We start from the raw sequence: 24,155 nt of genomic DNA, 5'->3' as shown, positions 1-24,155 counted from the left end.
ACTGACTGCTAAGATTGGTGGTTCATTTTAATCATATAGCACATGACTCCCGGTTACGTGGCTATTGGCTAAGGTTAAGTGTCGCAATAAACAGCACCCGGCCTCTATCATGGAAGTAAATTGGACTTTCCCCTTGATTGAGAATAGTTCTCACCAGAGTCAGTATGTGATTATAAATTGCACAGTTTTCCGTGTGCGCTTCGCTCCTGTCCTGCCCTTCAGAAGGACCAATTAACTTTTCTGCATATTCTGTTCTTTCACTTTGCCGTAGTCGCCATTTGCTTCAGGTACATACATCTGTTCACGTATTACTTTGGTTAGTTACGAATGGGTGTACAGTATCCACGGATGTATTACGAAAATGATTGGAGTTAGTTATGAATCATTTTAGTTAAGCTGTGCAAACATTGGTCAAAGTTGTACCGCCTCTCCTATTGTTGCATCAGATAGTTTTAATGCCTGCTGAATGAGATTTTCATGTCTGGCTTATTTTGAAGTGTTCCTTAAGATTGTTTTACTCTGCCCACAGCTCTTTGGCCGTCCCCAATGGCATACTCTCGGATGGGGTTCACAAAATTATGTCAAAAAGGTGATTCCAGTATTTTCAAAACACCTAAATCTGTAGTTGGATAACTACAAACGCTTAGGTTCTTATACGTGAAACGCTCATGTTAGCTTATTACTCATATTAATTAAGCAACATAAACAGGTTAGAGAACAGTTGGAGAGCAGAGGTTGTCGAATAAGAAGTGGTTGTGAGGTTCTTTCTGTTTCAACAGACAATGGTGAGTAACATACTTACGATATTGAATTTCTTTTCTTTTCTATGTCGATGCCTCTTACTTTACAAGAAGATGTGTTTGGTTCTTTGGATCGAAATAATTGCGACAATACTATTTACTTCCTCCGTCCCTCTTCATTGGTTCCTTTTTTCACTTTTGGATGTCCCACCCAAAACATCTACTATGAAAAGTCAATTAGCTGATAATATTATTCTTCAAGCCTTCTCTTTTCAAATAAAAGTAACAGCCCATACTGACATGGGAAAGTGTTGAAGAGTATATGGGAAAGTAAAAGTTTAATGAGTATGTCACTTTTATAAGTTGAATTTTTTAATACAGTGGACTAACCAAGGGGGCCGAGGGAGTAATGAGATTGGCGTGATTTTAGGTATTCACACAAATGCGCACGATCAGAAAAGTAGGTGACAATATGATGAAACGATTAGGATATTGTTTGTTCTGATCTTGTTTTCTTTGGTTCACTAAATAAAACTAACATGACCGGATGAAATGACAATTTTAGGAACCTTGTGTACTAATTTTAACTTAAGAAAAGCTGTGTCTTGTCAATTTCAGCTTTGATTAATTAGAAATATGAAATATCACCTTTTTCACTTTTAAGGAAAAAGAAGAACTTCATTAATAACAAGACAGTATACAGAAATCAGCAAAACTAAGTTAGATAAATATTAAGTAAACCAAGGACATTAGGGGAAAAGAGTTGTCTGCATCAATCCTGCTGCCTCATCCCCAGGACTGGAACGAAAAAACTCGTTATTACCTGCAACTGAGTCTGGCAAAAAAGTCGATGAAGCATGGTGCGCAAGAATATGCGTTGGCTATTCAACACTGCCCGAAACCTTGGAGATGCAGCAAAAAATTAAGGCTGGACGAAGTTAAAGAAGGTTCTGCGACAATAACTGATCAGAGTAGTAACAAAATCTCAAACCTGGAGTGACAAATTGCATTGACAGAATCCAAAGAATGCCTCTAACCAAAAGGATGCCTATAACACTCTTCAAACTTATTTGATCCAGATCCGGAAGTTCCAAATAAAACCTGAACTCTCTGGAAGATGAAAGCCCCATATAAGACCCGAAATTGTTATGCTCTTAAAACGTCCAATGGTGAATAGCTTTATCAGTGGACTCCACGACCTTTCCTCCGCTCCCACCTCACCAAGAAAATATATGTGTATGCAGTATATATGGATATACAAACAAAAAGAAAATAGAAAACAAGGATGCAGAGAGGAGCAACATTGAGAGATGGACCGGGAGAAGTTAGTTTTGTATGATTAATTACCGGCTTCATTGTATTTGCTGAGCACATAAAGCCAGAGTTTCAATTTCCATGGATTGTAAAACATGAGATCTAATAGTAGAAGGGATTAATTTGTGACACTAGAAGTAATTGTTGTATTGTAGCTGTTAAGTAAGAACGTAGGAAAGAGGTTTAGCTACCTGTGGTAGTGTTCTAAGCAATGTGTCCACCGGAGTTGTGATGTAAATGCGGAAGGAATTTGTGCAGGTTGCCTCATAACCTGTCAAGATGGTTCCCAAGAAACCTATGATGGATGCATAATGGCCACAAATGCTCCAGAAACTCTGAAAATGTTGGGGAAACAAGCAACATGTGATGAAACCAGAGTACTTGGTGCTTTCCAGTATGTCTATAGGTAATGTGTTTACTCTCGTCAATTTTCTAGAGCATCTTTCTTAATTTCATATCAATTAGGGCACTTATAGCTTCAAAAACACTATAATAATTTATGTCACATATCTTTTTATCTTTCTCTGTGTTTGGTGCCACTTGATGAAGCAAATAGTTTTTACTTCATGTATGAGGAGCGAACAGCGCTTGGTGTTATCATAATCGCATCCCTATTCTTGTTTCATGCACTAGATCTATTGATGTCAACCGTGTCATCATAATTTATATGTTCTTTGGGTAAAGTTAACTCTAGGGCCAGCCCATGGACTTTTATGGGCCGAAAGCAAACTTCTAAGATGGGCCCCTACTTATTTCTCAAGGAGAATATTGAAAAGTGTCCTTATAAGAATGTTAGAGCATCTCCAACTTTGACTTCAAATTTGGTGGCGTCAATTGTTTTTTAAGGCTTGTGTGGCAAATTGACATCTACAATATTCTCCCTCTCCAATCATGGCTTCAAATTTGGAGTTGTCATTTTTTTCTTTTTTGAAATTTTGTCCTCAAATGATCACTTTTTCTAACAAAAAATAAATAAATTTGACATTGCCTTCAAAAATGACATGAGTGAAGGTCATGCCTTGGCCTTACACATGGCTGCTGGGTTGGTGCTGGTGTTGGTTTCACAAGTGCCTGTTGCTTCGCCATGTGGGATTTGAAGGCTCCCTTTGGGATGCTCATACAAAATACAATATGATAGTTCAGCTTCATAATTTACCATAAGGGGTTGTGCCTAGTGGCAAACGGCTTTGAAGTGGTTTGGACTTTGGATGGTCAGGAGGTCAAAGGCTCTTGTCTTGTGGTCAACAACCATTTGAACCTTGCCCACCTGCGAAGCCAAACTGTATCCATTAGCCCTTTGTGGAGCGGTATAAACCTATGGAGAATTGATCTTTCACATGGCCTGCCGGGGGTCTGAATTCCTTGTGGACACGCCCAGGGGTCAGGGGAGGTTGCCATTGCTGGTTGCCCCCTACTCCACCCTTATGGTTTGAAAAACTAAAACAAAGCTTCATAAATTAGAACAGCGCTAGATATAATTTACTCATAAGGATCTTTGACTGATATCTTATATTTACTTCCTTTCAATCCCTGTCAATCTGTTTTGATGATGTGCCACTTTACTTCACTTGAAGTTAATAGCAAAAAGATGTTAGATCTAATTAGAAAGTTGTTTGCTTTAATTCCACTTGCATGGAGATTTGCAATCATCCATTGATATATGACAACTGGTTTGATGCAAAATGCGAAGGAACATTTAGTATTCTTCATTATCATATCATCATATCATGAACTAAGAAGCATCGACATAGACACGTGACACAGGCCTACTAACAACTCATTTTCCAAAAAATCAGGGGCACGACACATCTTGAACATGTTAAAGGTTTATGTTTGTCATACATCAAATAAAAAGTCTATATTACAATTTTTTTTTCCAAGGTCATGAAAAATATGTCTCGTTATTTTTCTAGTATCATTAAACTAGTTAACCATAAGTCTTAGAACATTACATATATCCACAACACCTCATAAGAGTTCCACACCATGTTAAGGGTGCATATATAAGTGGCAATACGAACTATTCATAACAGGATTCCCATGAAGAGATTTTCACACGTGTTAAGTAGAAGAACTGATATTGTTGAAGTGTCCGCCAGGTGTTCTTAAAGTATCTGACATTAGGGATTTAGTTATCTAATCAGGACACGTAGTAGAGTCGACATGTTTTTAGGACTACAACGAGTGTTCGTGATCCAGCACAATGCCTCCTCTGTGGAAGTTTGTCGTGCTTCTTAGGTCATGAAAGTATCAGGTTTCCTTTGTAAACGTTCCAGGATATGAGTTCTTAAACTGACCACTATTTTTCTCATAAGCAAATAACGTATGATTTATCACAACAATTTTCGAACCCTTGGGCAAGCATACACTCGAACAATATTTTTTCTGATTATTAGAAAGAGGTTATGATTTCCTTTAAATGGTGGTAAAGTTAGAGGTTTGGTGATGTTAACAAGCTTTATCTCCCACTAATGTAGTTAATACCTTAGCTATTATGTCCTATATATCTTCACGAGTCTGGAAACAATGATATCACTTTGTTATCGAAATGCAGCGTTCTAACTTGTAAATATTTCTGAGTTGCAAATGCAAAAGGAGTTGGATTTCCTTGTATTACCGATGTCTGTTTGTAATTTTCTTGATGTGTAACGAGCTGTGCTTACTACCTAGAAAATATACATACTTGTATATTTATTTCTACTGGAGTACAAAGACTACATCTTCGATTGTCTGTGGTTCATTTCCTTTTGGGTTCTATGAAGTGGCACTGACAATTGACAATGCAAGACTCTGGTTTAGTTTATCATCTATTAATGTGCAACCATTTTCTAACTCTATGCGGCAGTGATATTTTCCTTCATCGTGATAAGAATTTCATGCCCCAAAACATGGCTGCATGGAGTGGTCAGAATTTTCTTACAACTGCGGATGACAAAGTTTGCTTGACATACTGGCTCAACGTGTTACAGGTTCGTAACACGTTATCTTAGGTTTTACTGATCCACCTTAATAGTTGTTTAATTCTATTTGTAGTTTCAGTTCCCTTCCCCCGCCCCCGCCCGGAAAAGAAAATGGAAGGGCAAGCTATTCTAGAGTGTGAGGACTGCCTTAAAAAGGTACACAGTTACTACCTGAATTAACCATTAAGTTCATCTAGTTTAAGCGAACCGGAGATATGTTCACAAAGACAAAGAATGTTTATCTCTCAACCCTCATTATAATTCAACTGCACAATTCAAAAGTTATATAGGTGAGAATTTGTGAAAAAAGATAGTACGAGAATAAAGAGAAGACAAGGGCCTAGAAATTAGGTAGTGGAAAAAAATTTGATGCAGACTTCCCAATTTTGGTCGAAGTCAAAAAGTTTCCTTCAAATTTTAGTGGCCAGAAGTCATGAAAATTGAACAGGGACTTCCTGTCAGATAGTAAATCACTTTAAGTGGCACAAATTTGCTCTTAGACTTGAACATAGTGGCGGCAGCAAGACCATTCTGACCCTTTTTGCTGGGAAATGCGTAATTCCTGAGTACTCTACTTCCCTTCATATGATGAATCGCCCAACTTAATTAGGGGAGTACCTTCAAATTCATTAGGGATTTACTTGTTTGCAGATCGTTCCATTCGATCTTTTAGGTCCGAACATTATTTCGATGGTTATGAAGCCATTGTGTGAAATTTTGTTTCTGAGCCTTCTAATAATGCCTGGCTAAGAAGCACGGATACGGACACGTGGATACGCGATTTTTTCAAAAGTAGGATACTGGATACGATACGTTGAATATAAAATTAAATTAAAATTTTTTATTTTATATATATATATATACGGGATGGTTCAAGGGACACCCCAAAAAACACCTAAAAAAACACCCCAAATCTCAATCTCATAGTTCCCGATCAAATTTTTATGATCCGAACCGTTCAATGTGTGCAGAATGTGATTTTAAGGGTGCCCGCAAGAAATTAGCAAAAAATATGACACGGAAAGACTTGATTTGAGCAGTTTTTATTTAAACCGTTCAATAAAAAACTGTTTGAAACTGCTCGGATCAAGCCCTTCCCGGTCATTTTTTTTGTTGATTTCTTTAGGGTACCCTTAAAATCACGTTTTGATCACATTGAGCGGCTCGGATCATCAAAATTTGATCGGGAGCTATGAGGTGTTTTTTTAAGTGTTTTTTTAGGTATCCCCGAAACCGCCCCGATATATATATATATATATATATAATTTTTCATCCCTAAAATTCCATTAATGATTAAAGTAACAGTAAATCCATCCTGTACTGTTTTAAAAAAACAATAAAAAGGGTTTCATTCTCAGTCAGACTGAATACTTTTAAGAAAAAAATAATAGACGAGAGATGACAGACAAGAGAGAGAGAGAGAGACGATATATATATATATATACTATATATACACAGCAGGGGCAGACCCACCATAGAGCACATGGGATCACGTGCCCCCACGCCCTTAAAAAAAAAAAATTTTTTTGCGATTTTGTATATATATTATTTATGTTGAATGTATGTAAGTACTTGTTGGTTCGTGCACCGGTAGAGTTCTCTTCTTTTAAGCAAGAGGTGGTGGGTTCAAGACTTCTCCTATGCTCTCCTGCAAGTATTTTTTGCCTTTTCCCAAAAGTGTGTGTGTGTGTGTTTTTTTTTTCCCAAAAGGCAATAAAAAAAGATAATGTGTGTGTTTTTTATATTATTCGTGGGTTCGAGTCTACCCCACATTGCATTTGTATACTTTTTGCCCCAAAACTATAATAGTAGAGTTAGTAATAGAAAATAGATGATGAACATATGATAATGTTGTTTTAATGCAATGTGCGCAAATTTGCCCGAGTAGCTAATTATTAGAATACATATATACTTTAAAATTGTTAATTTATCATGAATGCTAAAATTATTTTGGAGTAAATGTGCTTAACTGTAACTCATAGATTACGGTTATAAAAAAAATTGGTGCCCCGCTGTGTCAAAATCCTGGGTCCGCTACTAATACTGATACACAGTATGCAATATATATACACACACTGTACATACAAACGACAGAGATGAGAGGCGAGAGAGAAAGAGAGAGACGAGGGAGGAGAGTACTTACAGGTGAGACCAAGAGAGAGATTAGAGAAGATAGAGAGGAATCGCCTTCTTTCTTCCTGTCTTTTTCTTTCGTTTTTTCCGTTTCTGATCGACAGGGAGAACTAGAAGAACATATATCTAGCTTGAATTGCAATTTAACTCATATATTTTAAGAAATAACATATTTACCCAGCACGTATCCGAAACGTATACAAACGTATCCGGAGTGTATCCGAATATCAAAAAATAAAATAAAAATAGGATACTCTAAAAAAAACGTATGGGATATGTATCCGGAACGTATTTGAGCATATACACGATACGGAGGCCAAAATAGAGTATCCATACTTCATAGATGCCTGGGGCCAATTTTGTTCAACTATGAAAATGCTCTGCTCTTGCTCATCCTGTTGCAGCCATGTCATACAACACACAACCAAAAATAGGGCCTCTCTTCAAGGTCCGCTCCTAACACAAGTAATAAATTACTTGTAAGATGATTAACTAAATGGGGCAAGCTTACGTGCATTCTCTAATGTGAATCGCGCTTATCCGGAAATAGCAATGCCCAATTCTTCAATGTTTTACAAGTTCGAGTTAGTTGAGGTTTGCACAGATATTAGAAACTGCTAAAGAAATATTTTGTAGCGACCGGGCCTTTTGATTAAAAGCATAAAGTGTGACTAATTACAGCTTCAATAGAATTGCCATGTAATTTGTCTACCGAAACATGAGCTCTTTTCCTGAAATTAACATGTTCATTTGTTCCATAACCTCTTTTGCAGAATATTCGTGATACAGAGCTACCTTATCTGGTTACCATAAATCCACCTCACACCCCAGAGCATACTCTACTTAAGTGGTCAACTGGCCATCCAATCCCATCCGTTGCTGCATCAAAAGCATCAATTGAGCTTGATCATATTCAAGGAAAGAGAGGAATATGGTTCGCCGGAATATACCGGGGTGAGTCTAATAGATGTTGAAAAAGATAAGCATAGCACACTTCCAAAGATCATAATTTATTTGAACTATAGCTCTTGTTAAAGCGTAGAGCACATTGTCATCAAATCAACTCTCTGGATAACATTGAATTCAAGAAGAAAATGAAACTTATGTCACAACTCTTCAATCTCATCAGTAGATTTTGCAAGAGAAATCATGATCCGATTTGTTAACAAATCAGTACAATATACTTTGAATTGCTCTAGTCGTCGTGTCATAATCAAACTTGTAGCAATGCGAAATATAGTGTTATAAGGAATAAGATACGGGTGTTAAACTTAAACCTCAAGGACAATGGACAAATTTCTATCACTACAAAGTTACTTTTTTAATCAACTTAAAGAGATTTTTTTTTTGTATCAATCTAGGGACTGAAAGCAAAGAAAACTTGGATTTCAGACCAAGGGGTTTGGAGAGTTGTTTGTAACAAGGGGTTCGGAGTTTTTGTAAAAATCTTGTGATTTAATTGATTAATGGGGTCATAGTGTATAGCTATGACGGGGTCTTCGGAAATGATATGTATAAATAAGTTGGGCTAGACCAATCTTCGATTAGAAAGTGTTGTCTATGCTAAACTGATTCAGGCACAATCTGTCTTTTCTATGCATGCCTCATCCCAAGGATAAGTTCCGCTAAGGGCTTTTGGGAATTTGTGGGCTTTTTTCATTTTGTTTTTATTCAAATTTTTTTCGCATTGGTAAGTTTTACGATAAATTTTTGTGAATTATTGATTCGTCTCGATGAGAGGAATCGGAAAAGTAATTTTTTTACTATTACCCTATTATTTTTGGAAATATCCAAAATAAAGCCCAAAAGGCAAAAAATATTTGGAGAAAAGTCTTACTTTTGTACATAAAATGAATTCTGTATTACCATTATGTTTAGCATTTCTCTTTGCGCGCCCCCTGACACACGCCCCCGGACCCCACCCCCATGACAAAAATACCCCCGGCATAAATAATTCAACCCATTTTCTTTTATTTCTCATTTATTTACTTAATAACTTTTATATCTTTTTTCACTTTTATTTATTTAATATTATTTAAGTGTTCCGATTTTCAATCTGGTTGAATCAGTGCAAAGATCTTGTTTTTTTAATCATTTTATTTTCAATGGTCATAATGAATTTTTGGCTCGAAGGCCTTTCAACAAGCACCCTAAGGTTCCTTATTTAGTTTCAGGTCTCTCTTAGGGTGCTCGTTGAAAAGCCTTAGAGTCAAAAATTATTCATTACGATCATTTAGGATGAAATAATAAGAAAAATAAGATCTTAGCATCGGTTCAAACGAATTAAAAATTGGAACAATTATTTTTTTTACTCTTTATATGTATGTTTAAATTATTTAATATTATATACGTGAGTAAATTTCTTTTTATTTTTAAATTTTGTAATTCTTTTATGTTATTGAATTTATTAATTTTGAATTTATTTATATATTTTATCTATTTTATTTCTAACCACTTACTCCGATTTCCTTTTTATCTTTTTATCTTCAACTAGAACCACTCATTTAGATTTTCTTTTTATCTTCAATTACAACCACACATTCAGATTTTTTTATTATCTTTTATCTTTAACTATAATCATTCATCCATCACCCCTTATTCTTATATATCCAGCATTATCCTTCCAAAATCACCATCTTCTTCTTCTTCCCATCACTTCCCTCTCCCTGCTTATCCCTCCAACATCACCATCTTTCCATCATATATCTCTCTCCATTCCTTTGTCACGGCTCCTTCCTCCTTTTCCACACCGGTTTCATAAAGTCTTTTAAAAGTATTAAAAAAAACTAGTAAAAGTATAAAAAAATAAAACAGCAATTATTTACTTTTAAAAGTAAAAAAATAAAAAACTAGTCAAAGTAAAAAGAAAGAAAAAAACCGAAAAAGGAGGGGCAGGGGGGGGGGGGGGGGGGGGGGTGGGTGTGTGTGTGTGATGCGAAAAGAGGGAAGTAGTATTATACTTGAATCAACAAAAAGTCCTTGATTAAAAGCGGAAGGTATATAATTAGCACACACAATTAATCAACCACCGAGGTAGAGATCCCGTAAAAGAGAACCAATTCAACCAAATATCACTTCACCATGGTTTCAATGACACGTTAAGAGGATGGTTTTGTTGCCCATCAGAATGGTGGATGGAAAGATTTTAATCTGATGAAACTAGATTTAATTTTGTGTTACGGCCTTACTGGTATTCAACATTTTCAGCTATTCTGATTTCACCTGTGGAATTCATTTTTGCACATTAATTCTTGTGGAAATGGGGTGTCAAACACCCATTAGCATGTTAAGTCGGTATTACTTGTGATTAGATAAGTATATCAAAAGTTCGTTATGAAATAAAGTACAAAACTAAGACCAACAACGGAACCATCGGAACTGTTTCACAAGATACTTAGTTTTTTCCTGTACTTGTAGATACTAATAAGTAGCTTGTGTACTTCTGAGGCTAGTTAAATAGATTTTAACTTACTGATTCATTTTGTGCTTTTCATATTGCATTTGTTTCAGGCTATGGCTTTCAGGAGGATGGAGTGAAGGTAGCATGATTTTATTATATGTACTGATGTTTGTTTAAACTTTAAACATGTGACAACGATTCCGAAGGCTTTCAAATTAGTATTTATGTGCTCTTACATGTCGAATAAGAAACTGGAAGCTATTGCCTTCAAGAACAATGGTAGCTAATCTACTACAGTATTACGTGTTGCCTGTATAGTTTTCTGGCATGATGATTTATCTACTTGGCATTATGCGGCTGACAATTGACGTAAACATTTTGCAGGCTAGCCTAGTTGCTGCAAATAGTATTCTTACTGAAAGTTGTGCTGTTTTGAGCATCCCCAAACACATGTTACCTTCATTCATGGAAACAGGAGCTCGCATTTTCGTTATTAGGTTCCTTGGACAGTATATCTCTACTGGTAGTTTAATGTGAGTTCACGTTACCTATATATTCTAGTTCCCTAATCAAATTCTTTTTTTTCAAATTTCTCTTCTTGAAATGATGCATCTGTGTGCGCGCGCCCAAGTTTAAGGAATGCTTCTGGTGTTTTCTCTTTCATAGATGACCAAAACAGAGCTACAAACATTTTCGGTCAATTGTACCTTAACTCCACACAACTATCTGGATAAGAACCTTATGTTGGTTCTGTGTGTTTTTTTTTTGGTAAAAGAGATTTTATTACCAAAAAAGGAGACAAGATACAAAGGGAAACAAAGGGGCATACCCCTGAACACATTAAAAAAAAACACACCCAAACTAAACAAAAAAACAGAAACCTGGGCTATACAGACAGCTCAAAGCAAAATTTTCCAGAAATATTCCAGGCTTTACAAAGGTCTCGATTAACATTATTGCTGCCCACTTTTTTCCAAGAACAGACTCTATCCCGAACATCAAGAACAAGTTACTCCATAGTGCCTTCAAGAATAGGGTGTTTGTTGCAAAAAATGCACTCATTCCTAGCCTTCCATATGTAATACACAGAACCAGCCATGGCTAACTTGTATAGCGCTGAAGGCAAACCATGTTTCTTCAGATGATGGATTGCCCAGGCTATCTCCTGATCCCACTCTACTGGACACCGACAAACTCCAAATTTTTCAAGGACTCTGGACCAAATGTGGGATGAGAATGAACAAGTGAAGAATAAATGCCCATGAGACTCAGCCATACTGCCACACAGAACACACATAGGATCCACTACCAATCTCCAAGATAAGAGTCTATCCTTAGTTGAAAGTCTGCCCCAACATACGAGCCACATAATGAAAGCCCATCTGGGTATGTTTTGTTTGAACCAAACAATTGAAGCCCAAGGCACCTTTGGACTGGGAATTCTCAGAGCTTCCAAAGCAGATTTAACAGAATATGTACCAGTAGAAGAAGGAACCCAAACTACAGAATCCTCAATTGAAATGTTAGGCCTCAAGGTATGAAGAGTATTCCCCATGATCTGCATTATAGCCCTATTATGTTGCCTAGGCCAATGCCAATCCTCATTATGAATGATTGATGAAACTTTTGCAAGGAGCCAACATTCCTTACAATAGCCTCCCCAAACACCTTATAAAGAGGACCTTCAGTATGCCAGTTGTCCAACCAAAGAAAAGTTTTACTCCCATTGCCAACCACATACCTGATAAGGGGTTGAACTTGATCCCTGAGTTTGAATAGTTTCCTGATGGTCCAAGAAGAATCTTGTGGTAATCTCATGTGCCAAAGACATTTTCGTTTGATGACATATGAATGAATCCACTTAACCCACAAGGAATCTGATTTCTTGCTGAAAGCCCACAAATGCCTGCCATAGTAGCCTTATTCCATTCTTTAAGAGGCTTGAAACCCAAACCCCCTTCTTCTTTTGGCGCACAAACCCATTCCCATTTAATTTTAGCACCTCCCTGCTTGAGATGAACCCCAGACCATAAGAAAGCCCTGAGCAAACTCTCAATGTCCTTTAACATCTTCTGGGAAAGGATAAAGATGGAGCACCAATATACTTGCATGCTCCACAAAACTGAGCTAATCAACTGAGTCCTACCACCAAACGATAGCAGTTTTGTTGACCAACTCTGAATTTTCTGAAGAATCTTTTCCTTAAGCTGGACACAATCATTGTATGAAAGTTTTGAAGAAATCAAAGGGACCCCCAAGTAACGCACAGGGAGAATACCCTCAGGGATGGGAAGGATATCACCCAACTGGACTTTAAGAGCCCTATCAACGCCGGAAAAAAAGACAGCACTCTTTTGAAGATTGGGGCGAAGGCCAGAGTAAGAGTGAAATTCATCTAAAGCAGCTTTAACAGTAGAAAATGATACTTGGTCAGCCCCACAGAGCACAAATAGGTCATCAGCAAAAGCTAAGTGATGGATTTGCAAAACCTTACATTTGGGATGGAAAGTAAACTGGCCCTCCCTAGCTTTATGCTGCAGAATATAGAAAAAGCCCTCCATAACTATCAGAAACAAATAAGGGGACATTAGATCGCCTTGTCTCAAACCCCTTTCCCCCTTAAAATAACCTTCAAGGTTTCCATTTAAAGCCACTGAAAAGTGAGCATTCAACACACAAAACTGAACCCACTTGATGAACTGATTAGGGAAATGCATGGCTGCCATCATTTCAAACAAGAAACCCCAAGACACAGAATCAAACGCCTTCATTAAGTCGATTTTAATTGCACACTTGGGAGGCCCCTCATCCCTGTGATAGTTTCTGACTAAATCCTGCATGAGCAGAATATTGTCTGATGTAGATCTCCCCTTCACAAATGCTGACTGACTTTGGTTGATGATAATGGGAGGAATACCTTGCATTCTATTAGCCAAGACTTTTGTAATGCATTTGTACAAAACATTACAACAAGCAATGGGACGAAACTCTTTCATACTCGTAGGGGCTAAAGTTTTTGGCACTAGAGTCAACGCAGTGGCATTCCAACCCTTTGGCATAGTACCAGTGATAAAGAAAGCTTGAATGGCCAACATGGTCTGTCGTTTTCGCACCAAAAATATAATTTATAAAACAGGGAATTAACAATTATCCCGAAGAATAGCAGTTAAGTCCGAGATCGTCCACGGAGAGTAAAAAGCTAAGTTGCAGTAGTTTCAATTAATTTCTAATTTAATTCTGAAACTAAAAGAAAATTGGATTTTGATTTGGATTTGATTAACCTAAAACTAAACTAGAATGCAAATTAAAGGAGTTGTAAACTGATGAGAGAAGGGACTAGGGTTTCCGATTCAGTCTCCCTCTGTAACGCAATTGTTTCGAAACCTAGGGTTCATATTCAACATTCAACCAGATTACCGTAGGGTAGCAATTCCTATCGATAATTCCCAAAAAGATAATCAAGATTCGCACTTCGTATAGGCTATCTCAACACGGCACGGATCGTCTCATTGGATTTAACCACGGCACGATCCGTCTCACGTCGTATAATCTATCTCAAAGCCTATCTCGAAACATTCAAAATCATTGCATGACTGTGCTTGAAACTATGGATACAAACACATTCGAATATTGGAAAAATACAAAACTTCATAAAAAGTTATGAATTAATCAAGTCACACAATCAAGTCGAATATAAAACCCTAAAAATCTAACAATTACGCTACTTGGAGAGACCTCCTCGTCACCCTAGCCGAACAGTTTAGCTGCTCATGGAGTGAGAACAAATAATCGTGAAACAAATAAACTCCATTGAACCATAAACTAAAACTTTGCAGAGGATAAAAAGATTAAACCCTGAAGCTTGTTTTCTTCTTCCGTCGTGTTGCTACTGCTCTGGCCGAGGCGTGATCAACAGCCGCACAACTCAATTGCTTTCTGTATGCGTGGGAAAAGCTCCTGATGGCATCCCCCGTTCTCACCGTTTTTCCGTGGAAAACAGATCCTAGCACAGCAGCCTCTGTTCTCAGTTTATGCGTGGGAGAAAAAGTATCTCCAAAACCCTTTTTCTCCTTCTTTATATAATAGCCCCGTAGTCGGTGGTTAATTCCCTCATTTATTTTTTTCCGAAAACAAAACCTTCGTGGGCACTCCTTTTTCTCTTGTTAACTGCCGAAATTTCTTCTTGTAATTGGTGGGCCCAATTACCATTGCAGCTAGGAATTTTATACAGTGCTTCACTCCTTCAAATATCGAATATAAACTTGGTCTCTTTCCTTAATTAATTCGATGCCGGTAAAATTCTCAATTTAGCTCCGATTGTTATCCAACGGCTTTGTGGAAACTGAAACAAGGAAAACGAATATCAAACTCTAAATAATATAATAAACGGACATAACAAGAGTAAATTAAGGGGCGTAAATAGGCATATTTACGCACCTATCACATCCCCCAACTTACACTTTGCTAGTCTCTAGCAAAGAAAAGAAAAATAAATAAAATAAACCAACTAGCTAAGGGATAGATCTTTTAAACCCCTGGGTAGCCCCAGTAGGACGAGTGAAGTCTCGTGAGGGTTTTCAGCAGTGATCACCCACAAAACACCGCTGATTCCTTTACTTGGAACCCAAAAACCTGCATTGCAACTCATTGAAATGCCAATGCCAAGAATATAGCATATGCAAAAATAGTTCTAGACGCTATCAAAACATAGAAATAAATCATGGCACCCAAACTTAGTGTGTGTGAGCAAAGACCTCGACTACAAGTGAACCACAACCGAGCACTCTCTCCGGACCGAGTCTCGACTTCAATTCTCACCATGTCATGCACTCATCAAAAGAAAACTCTCGAAACAAGGTGCATTTAGTAAACTCTCAAAGTGTACGGATGGAAGTTATGCAATAAAGAACCAAAGTATCCCGCACACTTAGACACGAAAAGAAAGCTTTTTAAAGTGGACACAAGATCTCATTAAAGGAATGCCAAGTATTAAAGACTATATCTATCCATCGATCCACAACCGATTGCCCCTAAGATCAAGTAGGACTTTTATTCGGTTATATCGTTAGCTAAGGAAAAGTGTTTCAAAGGTTAGGGTATAACATAATCAAGTGTCCGAGAATAGGCCAAAACACATAGGGCAAGTAACAATGTGCGCCCTCTTCCAACTCTTTTCAACTCCGCCATATCTCTCATATTTTTCACCCTTCACACAATTCCACAATGAAGTTCACACATTTCTTTCTCAAACAAATGCATAGGTGTCTTCCCCTTTTTCATTCAAGTTCTTTTTTTTTTTCTTTTGCAATTTTCTCACTGTTTTTAATAATGGGGAAGAACACACCACAATTCAAGCAAATCTTTCTCAAATACACTTTCTCCACTCTCTTCAAAAATTAACATTCACATGATTAACTTGCCATTCTCAAGACACAATATAGTTGGTGAAGCTTAACAAGAAAAAGGCTCATGCAAGAGGCTCAATGTGGCTTGCAAGGGATAAGTGTTTAAGAAAAAGAAACGAACCGGCTCAAAGCACAAAAATGGCCTACTATCATCTCCTAGGGGCAATACAACCATGTAACTTTCCATTCCCAAAAGATGAAATATTACGCAAGCATTAAGTCCCAATACTTGACGACAAAGATAATGAGATCGACAACGATTAAGCTTCTTCTTTTTTACGACAAACAAAGAGTTTATATGACACCACTCCAAAGGAAGGTAAGGCACTAAAGCTCACATGGGCATAAGTCTCCACTAATCTAGCCATTGAAAGCACTCAAGTTACAACTCACAAGTAGTCAAAGTCCAAGAAACGTGCAGTGCAAAGATGCTAAGAGCGTATGCCAAGATAAATTCCTATCGCCAAGCTAGCAAAAAGAACTATCATGCAACATAAGTATTCAAGTAATGCTCATAGATTCTCAGCACAAGCAACCAATAAGTAAACATTGCAATCTCTAAGTCTCAAGTAGAAAGGATCCAACAAGTAATTTTTTTTTTAAAAAAAAAAAAAAACTCTAAAGACAAAAAGCAAGCGATCCATCCCCCACCTAATAATGGCACTATCCTCAGTGACGGCTCAGCCATAGAAAAATAAAAGACAAGCCAGAGAAAGAAAGAAGAGATATCACCTCACGTAGGAGCAACAAAAAGCAAGGCAAAAGAAAATGTGAGAGTCATCCCCCAACTTGTAGCGTAAACCTGCGCTTCGTTAGTCCCACAACACAAAATATAGAGAATAAAACAAAATAAAACAAAAGACACAAGGCGAAGAAAAAGAGAAAAATAAAAATAAAAACAATAAAAATAAAATGCTAACAAATACTCCCTAAAATACTCCACCAAGACAAAAAAAAAGTATACACTTTCTTCACGTGAAAGACACGGGTACTACTTTTCTCCCTTGTCAAAGACTGTGGTTCCCTATTTGTTGGAAGGACAATATGTGTAGGATTCAGCGATATCTTGAAAAGTGGTGCCATCATCTAATAGGCTGTCACTCCCTCTGGGGCTGCCAGATTCCTTACCCACCACTCGGTTTATGAAGCAATCTCCACCAAGTTGGACATTAAAATCAGATGGTTCAGACAGAATTTTCGCTGCTAACTACACGCCTGCCGCCAGACCCAACCTCCTAAGTACTACATACATAGCTTTGACAAGGTGGCTATACCAGACCTTCAGAAGCCGTTCGAGCACGGCAAACACTGGAGGTCTCTCAAACTCCATAGATTTCAAGTCTCCTAGACTCATTGAAAGCACTCAAAGGTTAGGGTACACTGGGTCCACCAAATTGATGGACTCAATTTCACCCTTTTCACTCAAATCGTCCACATATGGCTTCAATCGTTGGCCATTAACCTTAGATACTTGGCCATCACGTGGATCCCGAATTTCAATCGCACCATGGGGGAAAACATGAGTAATAACATAAGGTCCATCCCACCTAGAATTCAACTTGCCCGGAAACAATTTCAAACGTGAGTTGAAGAGCCACACCTTTTGATTAGGCTCAAAGGACTTTCTGTGAATGTGCTTATCATGGAATGCTTTAGTCCTAGCCTTATAGATTTTAGAGCTCTCATATGCATCATTACGAAGTTCTTCTAATTCATTGAGTTGGAGTTTACGATTCGAACCAGCAACAGCCATATCAAAATTAAATTTCTTAATGGCCCACATGGCCCTATGTTCCAACTCTACAGGCAAGTGACATGCTTTACCGTAAACCAACCGGTAAGGAGACATGCCAATGGGAGTTTTAAAAGCCGTACGGTAGGCCCACAAAGCGTCATCAAGCCTAAGTGACCAATCTTTCCGATCAGGTCTAACCGTTTTCTCAAGAATTGATTTAACCTCCCTATTCGAGACCTCTACTTGGCCACTAGTTTGAGGATGATAAGGTGTTGCCACCTTGTGAGTGATAGAATATTTCTTTACTAGCGCCGCAAAGTATCTGTTTAGGAAGTGGGTTCCCTCATCGCTTATAATCGCACGTGGGTAGCCAAAGCGACTAAAAATGTTACTTTGCAAGAATTCGACCACAACCTTGTGGTCATTAGTCCGCGTTGCTACCGCTTCCACCCACTTTGAGACATAATCGACTGCCACTAAAATATACTCATTCCCAAAAGAGGTTGGGAATGGTCCCATAAAATCAATTCCCCACACATCAAAAATTTCTACCACAAGAATATCGGACAAAGGCATCATGTCTCGGTTGGATATGTTGCCAACCTTTTGGCAACGAAGGCATGCCTTGCAAAACTCATGGGCATCCTTAAAAAGTGTGGGCCAATAGAACCCGCATTGCAAGACCTTCGCCGAGGTCCTCTTACCGCTAAAATGTCCCCCACACTCAAGAGTATGACAAAAAGTCAATATGCTCTGTTGCTCACTTTCGGGGACACATCGCCGAATCACTTGATCCGAACAATATTTGAACAACTCCGGATCCTCCCAAAAATAATTACCAACCTGCGCAAAGAATCGGTCCTTGTCTTGCTTGGACCAATGGGAAGGTATGGCGCCAGTGGCATGGTAATTTACAATGTTCGCATACCAAGGGGGTTGACTATGTGACACCGTAAAAAGTTGCTCATCCGGAAAGGAGTCTTTTAAGGGTAAAGGGTCACATGCGGAGTCAATCAAGATCCTCGAGAGGTGGTCGGCTACGGAGTTTTCGGAACCTTTCTTGTCCCGGATTTCTAAGTCGAATTCTTGTAGCAACAAGACCCACCTAATCAACCTAGGTTTCGTGTCCTTCTTTGAAAGCAAGTACCGTAGCGCGGCATGGTCAGAGTACACGATAATCTTTGACCTCAAGAGGTAGGACCGAAACTTATCTAACGCAAATACTACCGCGAGCATCTCCTTCTCCGTAGTGGTATAGTTCAATTGAGCATCGGAGAGAGTCTTGCTCGCATAGTAAATGGCGTAAGGCACCTTATCCACCCGTTGGCCAAGGACCGCGCCAACCGCATAGTCGGACGCATCACACATGATCTCAAAGGGAAGAGACCAAACAGGGGATTGCATGATCGGGGCGGAAGACAACGCAGTACGAAGCTTCACGAAGGCATTCATGCACGCATCATCAAAGACAAACAGGGCATCCTTGGCAAGGAGGTCGCACAAGGGCTTTGAAATTTTGCTAAAGTCTCTGATAAAGCGGCGGTAAAACCCTGCATGCCCTAAAAATGAGCGGATTTGCTTGACGGTAGAAGGGGGAGGAAGCTTAGAGATAAGGTCCACTTTAGCTTTGTCGACTTCGATCCCCCTTTTAGACACGACATGACCTAGCACAATTCCCTCTTGAACCATAAAATGGCTCTTCTCCCAACTTAACACCAAATTGGTCTCCAAACAGCGCTTAAGCACCCTCTCAAGATTATGGAGACAACTCTCGAAAGACTTCCCAAAAACCGAGAAGTCGTCCATGAAGACCTCAAGAAAATTCTCCACCATATCGGAGAATATTGCCATCATGCACCGTTGAAAGGTTGCAGGTGCATTGCACAAACCAAAAGGCATACGCCGATAGGCAAAGGTGCCAAATGGACAGGTGAACGTGGTCTTTTCTTGGTCTGCGGGGTCAACGGATACTTGATTATAGCCTGAATAGCCATCAAGAAAACAATAGTAACTCTGGCCCGCCAACCGTTCTAGGATTTGATCCACAAATGGAAGTGGAAAGTGATCCTTCCTAGTCATGGAATTCAACTTCCGGTAATCAATGCACACTCGCCACCCCGTGGTCATGCGAGTGGGGACAGATTCACCCTTATCATTTTTCACCACAGTGATGCCTGACTTCTTAGGCACCACCTGCGTGGGACTCACCCATTTACTATCAGAGATGGGGTATATGATACCCGCATCTAACAATTTGACCACCTCCTTCATTACCACCTCTTTCATGTTGGGATTTAATCTCCGTTGCATCTCTCGAGATGGTTTGGCATCTTCCTCACAATTTATACGATGCATGCAAACGGAGGGGTCTATCCCCTTGAGGTCCGCTACCGACCACCCTAAGGCACCCTTGTGCCTCCTAAGCACATCAACAAGCTGACCCTCCTGCACGGCAGTAAGGTCAGACGCGATAATCGCAGGAAGAGTATCTGTAGGCCCTAAAAAGATATACTTGAGATTGGCCGGGAGTGGCTTCAGCTCAAGCTTAGGAGGGGCCTCTATAGAAGGGAGCGCAGGCTCACGTGACAATGGTGGTAATGGTTCAAACTTGGCTTGCCATGTTGGAGGTGCATGATTGAGCACTGAGTTGACCTCTGTAATGGTTTGACCTAAGTCATACTCCTCATGGCCATAATGGGCCAAACATGCCTCTAAAGGGTCCTTAGTGAGAATGTAGGGAAGAGCTTCCTCCACGACATCATCTATGACATCGACTGCGAAACAGTCTTCATCCGTGGAAGGGTACTTGGTGGAATTGTAAATATTAAGCCTAACATTCATGTTTCCAAAAGACACATCCATCACCCCGGCCTTGACATGGATATTAGCATTAGCTGTAGCCAAGAAAGGACGACCAAGTATGATGGTGGTGGATTGCATGGATGCTTGGCCAAGCTCTGTGTCAAGGATGATAAAATCTGCAGGGAAGAGAAATTGGTCAACTTTCACCAATACATCCTCGACAATGCCCCTTGGGATTCTAACGGATCGGTCCGCCAACTGTAAAGTCACCGAGGTGGGTTTCAACTCCCCAAACCCAAACTGCTCATACACAGAGTATGGCATAAGATTAACACTGGCCCCGAGATCCAGAAGTGCCCTTCTATAATGTGGTCACCTATGACACATGAAATTGTGGGGGTCCCTGGATCGGGCAACTTAGGGGCAGTAGAAGTGTGGAAAACAGAGGAGACACCCTCAGCTAGAAGGACCTTTTTTGTAACATTGGTTCGAGTTCTACGCTTTTGAGTGCAAAGGTCCTTAAGAAATTTAGCATATGAGGGGACTTGCCGAATGGCGTCCAGAAGAGGAAGATTTATCTTGACTTGCTTGAAAGTCTCAATCATATCTTCCATCACAGCAGCTTTCTTAGTATAAGGAGATTGTGAATTAAGAGCCGCTGGAAAAGGGACACGTGGTACACCTGGTGGTACCATGGCGGAACTGGTGGAAGGAGAAGTAGGTGAAGTGGTATCAGTAACAAAAGGAGGCGCATCCTCCTCTTCAAGGATCTTGTCCTTTTCCTTAGGCCTAAAAACAGAAGATCGAGCATCTTGCTTTTTCGAAGTGTCATCTGTAGGCCTAGTCTCTACAATCCGGCCCGATCGAAGGGCCACAACTGCTTTAGCTTGCTCCTGGTGATGGTTAGGAGCGTGCTGCTGGTCAACTTGGAATTGACCCCTAGGATTGGAAACTGGTTGGCTGGGTAGCTTACCCTCCTCTCTCTTGCTAAGCGCATTGGCCAGTTGGCCAATTTGGGATTCTAACCGCACTATGGATTGAGTATTGGAATTACATTGTTGGCTGGTACTCTCTAATCCCTGTAGTTTTTGGAGCACAGTTTGCATCCCTTGTAACATGGTCTCATCAAAATTGGGAGACCTTTGAGGCTGGGGTGCCTGAGAAGGAGGAGGTGCTTGTTGGAAAGGCTGTGGTGCCCTTTGGGAAGCCGCTTGATTAAAAGTGCTTGGATAAGTGGGCCTTGGTTGGTTGAAACCACTTTGGTTGTGCGGTCTCTGTTGCAAAGAGGAGGGACTGCCTTGATTTTGCGTCCTCCAAGAAAAGTTTGGGTGATCTTTCCAGCCAGCATTGTATGTGGGAGAAAATGGGTCGTAGCCTGGCCTGGAGAACCCTTGTGCAGCACTAACTTGCTCTTGCACAAACTCTGGATATTGGGAAGCAGAAGGACAATCAGTGATGTAATGCATGGGACTAGCACAAATCCCACACGCCTCCTGAAAAGTGGGCGGATGATGTCCCACAGGGAGAGGATGTTGACCTGAAGTGATTAATTCTTTCAATGTTTGGGTCAAGGCAGCTACTTGATGTGTAAGGTCATTAGAGGGCTGAACCTCATAGACCCCTCTCTGTTTGGAAGAACTAGACGTTGCCCCTCTCGAATGTCTGAGGGACGATGCACGATGTTGAGAGTTTTCACTAAGATTTTCGAATAACTTCCATGCATCATTCACATTCTTATGCAGAAAGGTCCCACCACTAGAAGAATCAACCAGTTGGCGGTGTGATTCAGTCAAACCCTGGTAAAAAGACTGAACAAGCTGCCACTTGGGGATAGCATGGTGAGGACACGTCCTAAGAAGATCATTGAATCTCTCCCAAGATTCATGAAACTGTTCTCCATCGTGTTGGGTAAATCCGGTGATCTCTTGTCTATGAAGAGTTGTCTTACCGATGGAGAAATATTTCTTTAGGAACTCTTCGCACATCTGAGTCCAAGAGGTGATGGAGTTTGCCGGTAAGGAGTTCAACCACTGTTTGGCCTTATCCTTTAACGAGAATGGGAAAAGGAGTAATTTCAATGCATCCTTATCAAAGTCACGAATGCAAATAATTTTGCTCGTTTCCATGAATTGGTTCAAGTGATCATAAGGATCCTCGTTTGGTTTCCCATAAAATGAGGGCAACATCTGTAAAGTGCTCGGCCTTATCTCGTATTGGTTGGCTCTTACCGTGGGCATGACTATGCACGAAGTGGACTCATACTCATTTGGAATAAAATACTCCACCAATGGGGAGCCCTGTTCCCCACCAGCTGCCCCTGTTTGGTCGCCCATTACGTCAAAGTTTATATTACGAGCAATTGGGCGCTCACGTTTTGCTTTAACAGACTTCTTAAAAGATCTAAGGGTTTTGTCAAAATCAGGATCGATATCAGACGCTCTCTCAGGTGATAGTGACCGATATCGACGCATAAATATTAAAAAACCCTAATTCCACTACCGTTTCAGCTATCCAACAATAAAGTAATTGAAAAGAGAACTCACAGTGGGTGAACGAAATCGCTTTGATCTGCTTGGCCACCAATAAATTCAACTCCGCAATCCTTGTGATTTTCAAAAACCTGGAAAAGCTAAAACAGACTAACAGGAAAAAAAAAATTAAATAAACAAAGAATTAAACTAAAAACAAATCAAAAATACGCAACCGTGTTTTAACTCCCCGGCAACGGCGCCAAAATTTGGTCTGTCGTTTTCGCACCAAAAATATAATTTATAAAACAGGGAATTAACAATTATCCCGAAGAATAGCAGTTAAGTCCGAGATCGTCCACGGAGAGTAAAAAGCTAAGTTGCAGTAGTTTCAATTAATTTCTAATTTAATTCTGAAACTAAAAGAAAATTGGATTTTGATTTGGATTTGATTAACCTAAAACTAAACTAGAATGCAAATTAAAGGAGTTGTAAACTGATGAGAGAAGGGACTAGGGTTTCCGATTCAGTCTCCCTCTGTAACGCAATTGTTTCGAAACCTAGGGTTCATATTCAACATTCAACCAGATTACCGTAGGGTAGCAATTCCTATCGATAATTCCCAAAAAGATAATCAAGATTCGCACTTCGTATAGGCTATCTCAACACGGCACGGATCGTCTCATTGGATTTAACCACGGCACGATCCGTCTCACGTCGTATAATCTATCTCAAAGCCTATCTCGAAACATTCAAAATCATTGCATGACTGTGCTTGAAACTATGGATACAAACACATTCGAATATTGGAAAAATACAAAACTTCATAAAAAGTTATGAATTAATCAAGTCACACAATCAAGTCGAATATAAAACCCTAAAAATCTAACAATTACGCTACTTGGAGAGACCTCCTCGTCACCCTAGCCGAACAGTTTAGCTGCTCATGGAGTGAGAACAAATAATCGTGAAACAAATAAACTCCATTGAACCATAAACTAAAACTTTGCAGAGGATAAAAAGATTAAACCCTGAAGCTTGTTTTCTTCTTCCGTCGTGTTGCTACTGCTCTGGCCGAGGCGTGATCAACAGCCGCACAACTCAATTGCTTTCTGTATGCGTGGGAAAAGCTCCTGATGGCATCCCCCGTTCTCACCGTTTTTCCGTGGAAAACAGATCCTAGCACAGCAGCCTCTGT

The 24,155-nt window shown here is 39.5% G+C and overlaps 1 protein-coding gene and 1 non-coding gene across 4 annotated transcripts in view; both read left to right on the top strand.

Annotated features, from left to right (window-relative positions):
• Positions 1-24,155, top strand: part of LOC131322862 (uncharacterized) — a 35,521-nt gene that overhangs the window by 434 nt on the left and 10,932 nt on the right. Inside the window, exons 2-8 of one of the 3 annotated variants that reach the window (XM_058354402.1) lie at positions 530-589; positions 710-785; positions 2,313-2,460; positions 4,900-5,023; positions 7,921-8,101; positions 10,658-10,686; positions 10,932-11,080. In XM_058354402.1, the coding sequence (XP_058210385.1) occupies positions 2,366-2,460; positions 4,900-5,023; positions 7,921-8,101; positions 10,658-10,686; positions 10,932-11,080 (578 nt within the window). In that variant the 5' untranslated portion in view covers positions 530-589; positions 710-785; positions 2,313-2,365. Of the gene's footprint in view, positions 1-529; positions 590-709; positions 786-2,312; positions 2,461-4,899; positions 5,024-7,490; positions 7,596-7,920; positions 8,102-10,657; positions 10,827-10,931; positions 11,081-24,155 lie in introns of those variants that run through there. The other 2 variants (XM_058354403.1, XM_058354404.1) reach the window with 2 other exon arrangements.
• Positions 22,320-22,422, top strand: LOC131325013 (small nucleolar RNA R71). The gene has a single exon (XR_009199581.1). It is a non-coding gene; the product is annotated as a small nucleolar RNA R71 (small nucleolar RNA).

Source organism: Rhododendron vialii, chromosome 4a, assembly GCF_030253575.1.
Source record: "Rhododendron vialii isolate Sample 1 chromosome 4a, ASM3025357v1".
NCBI classification, from domain to species: domain Eukaryota; kingdom Viridiplantae; phylum Streptophyta; class Magnoliopsida; order Ericales; family Ericaceae; genus Rhododendron; species Rhododendron vialii.
This window is presented reverse-complemented; position numbering and strand designations above follow the sequence as displayed.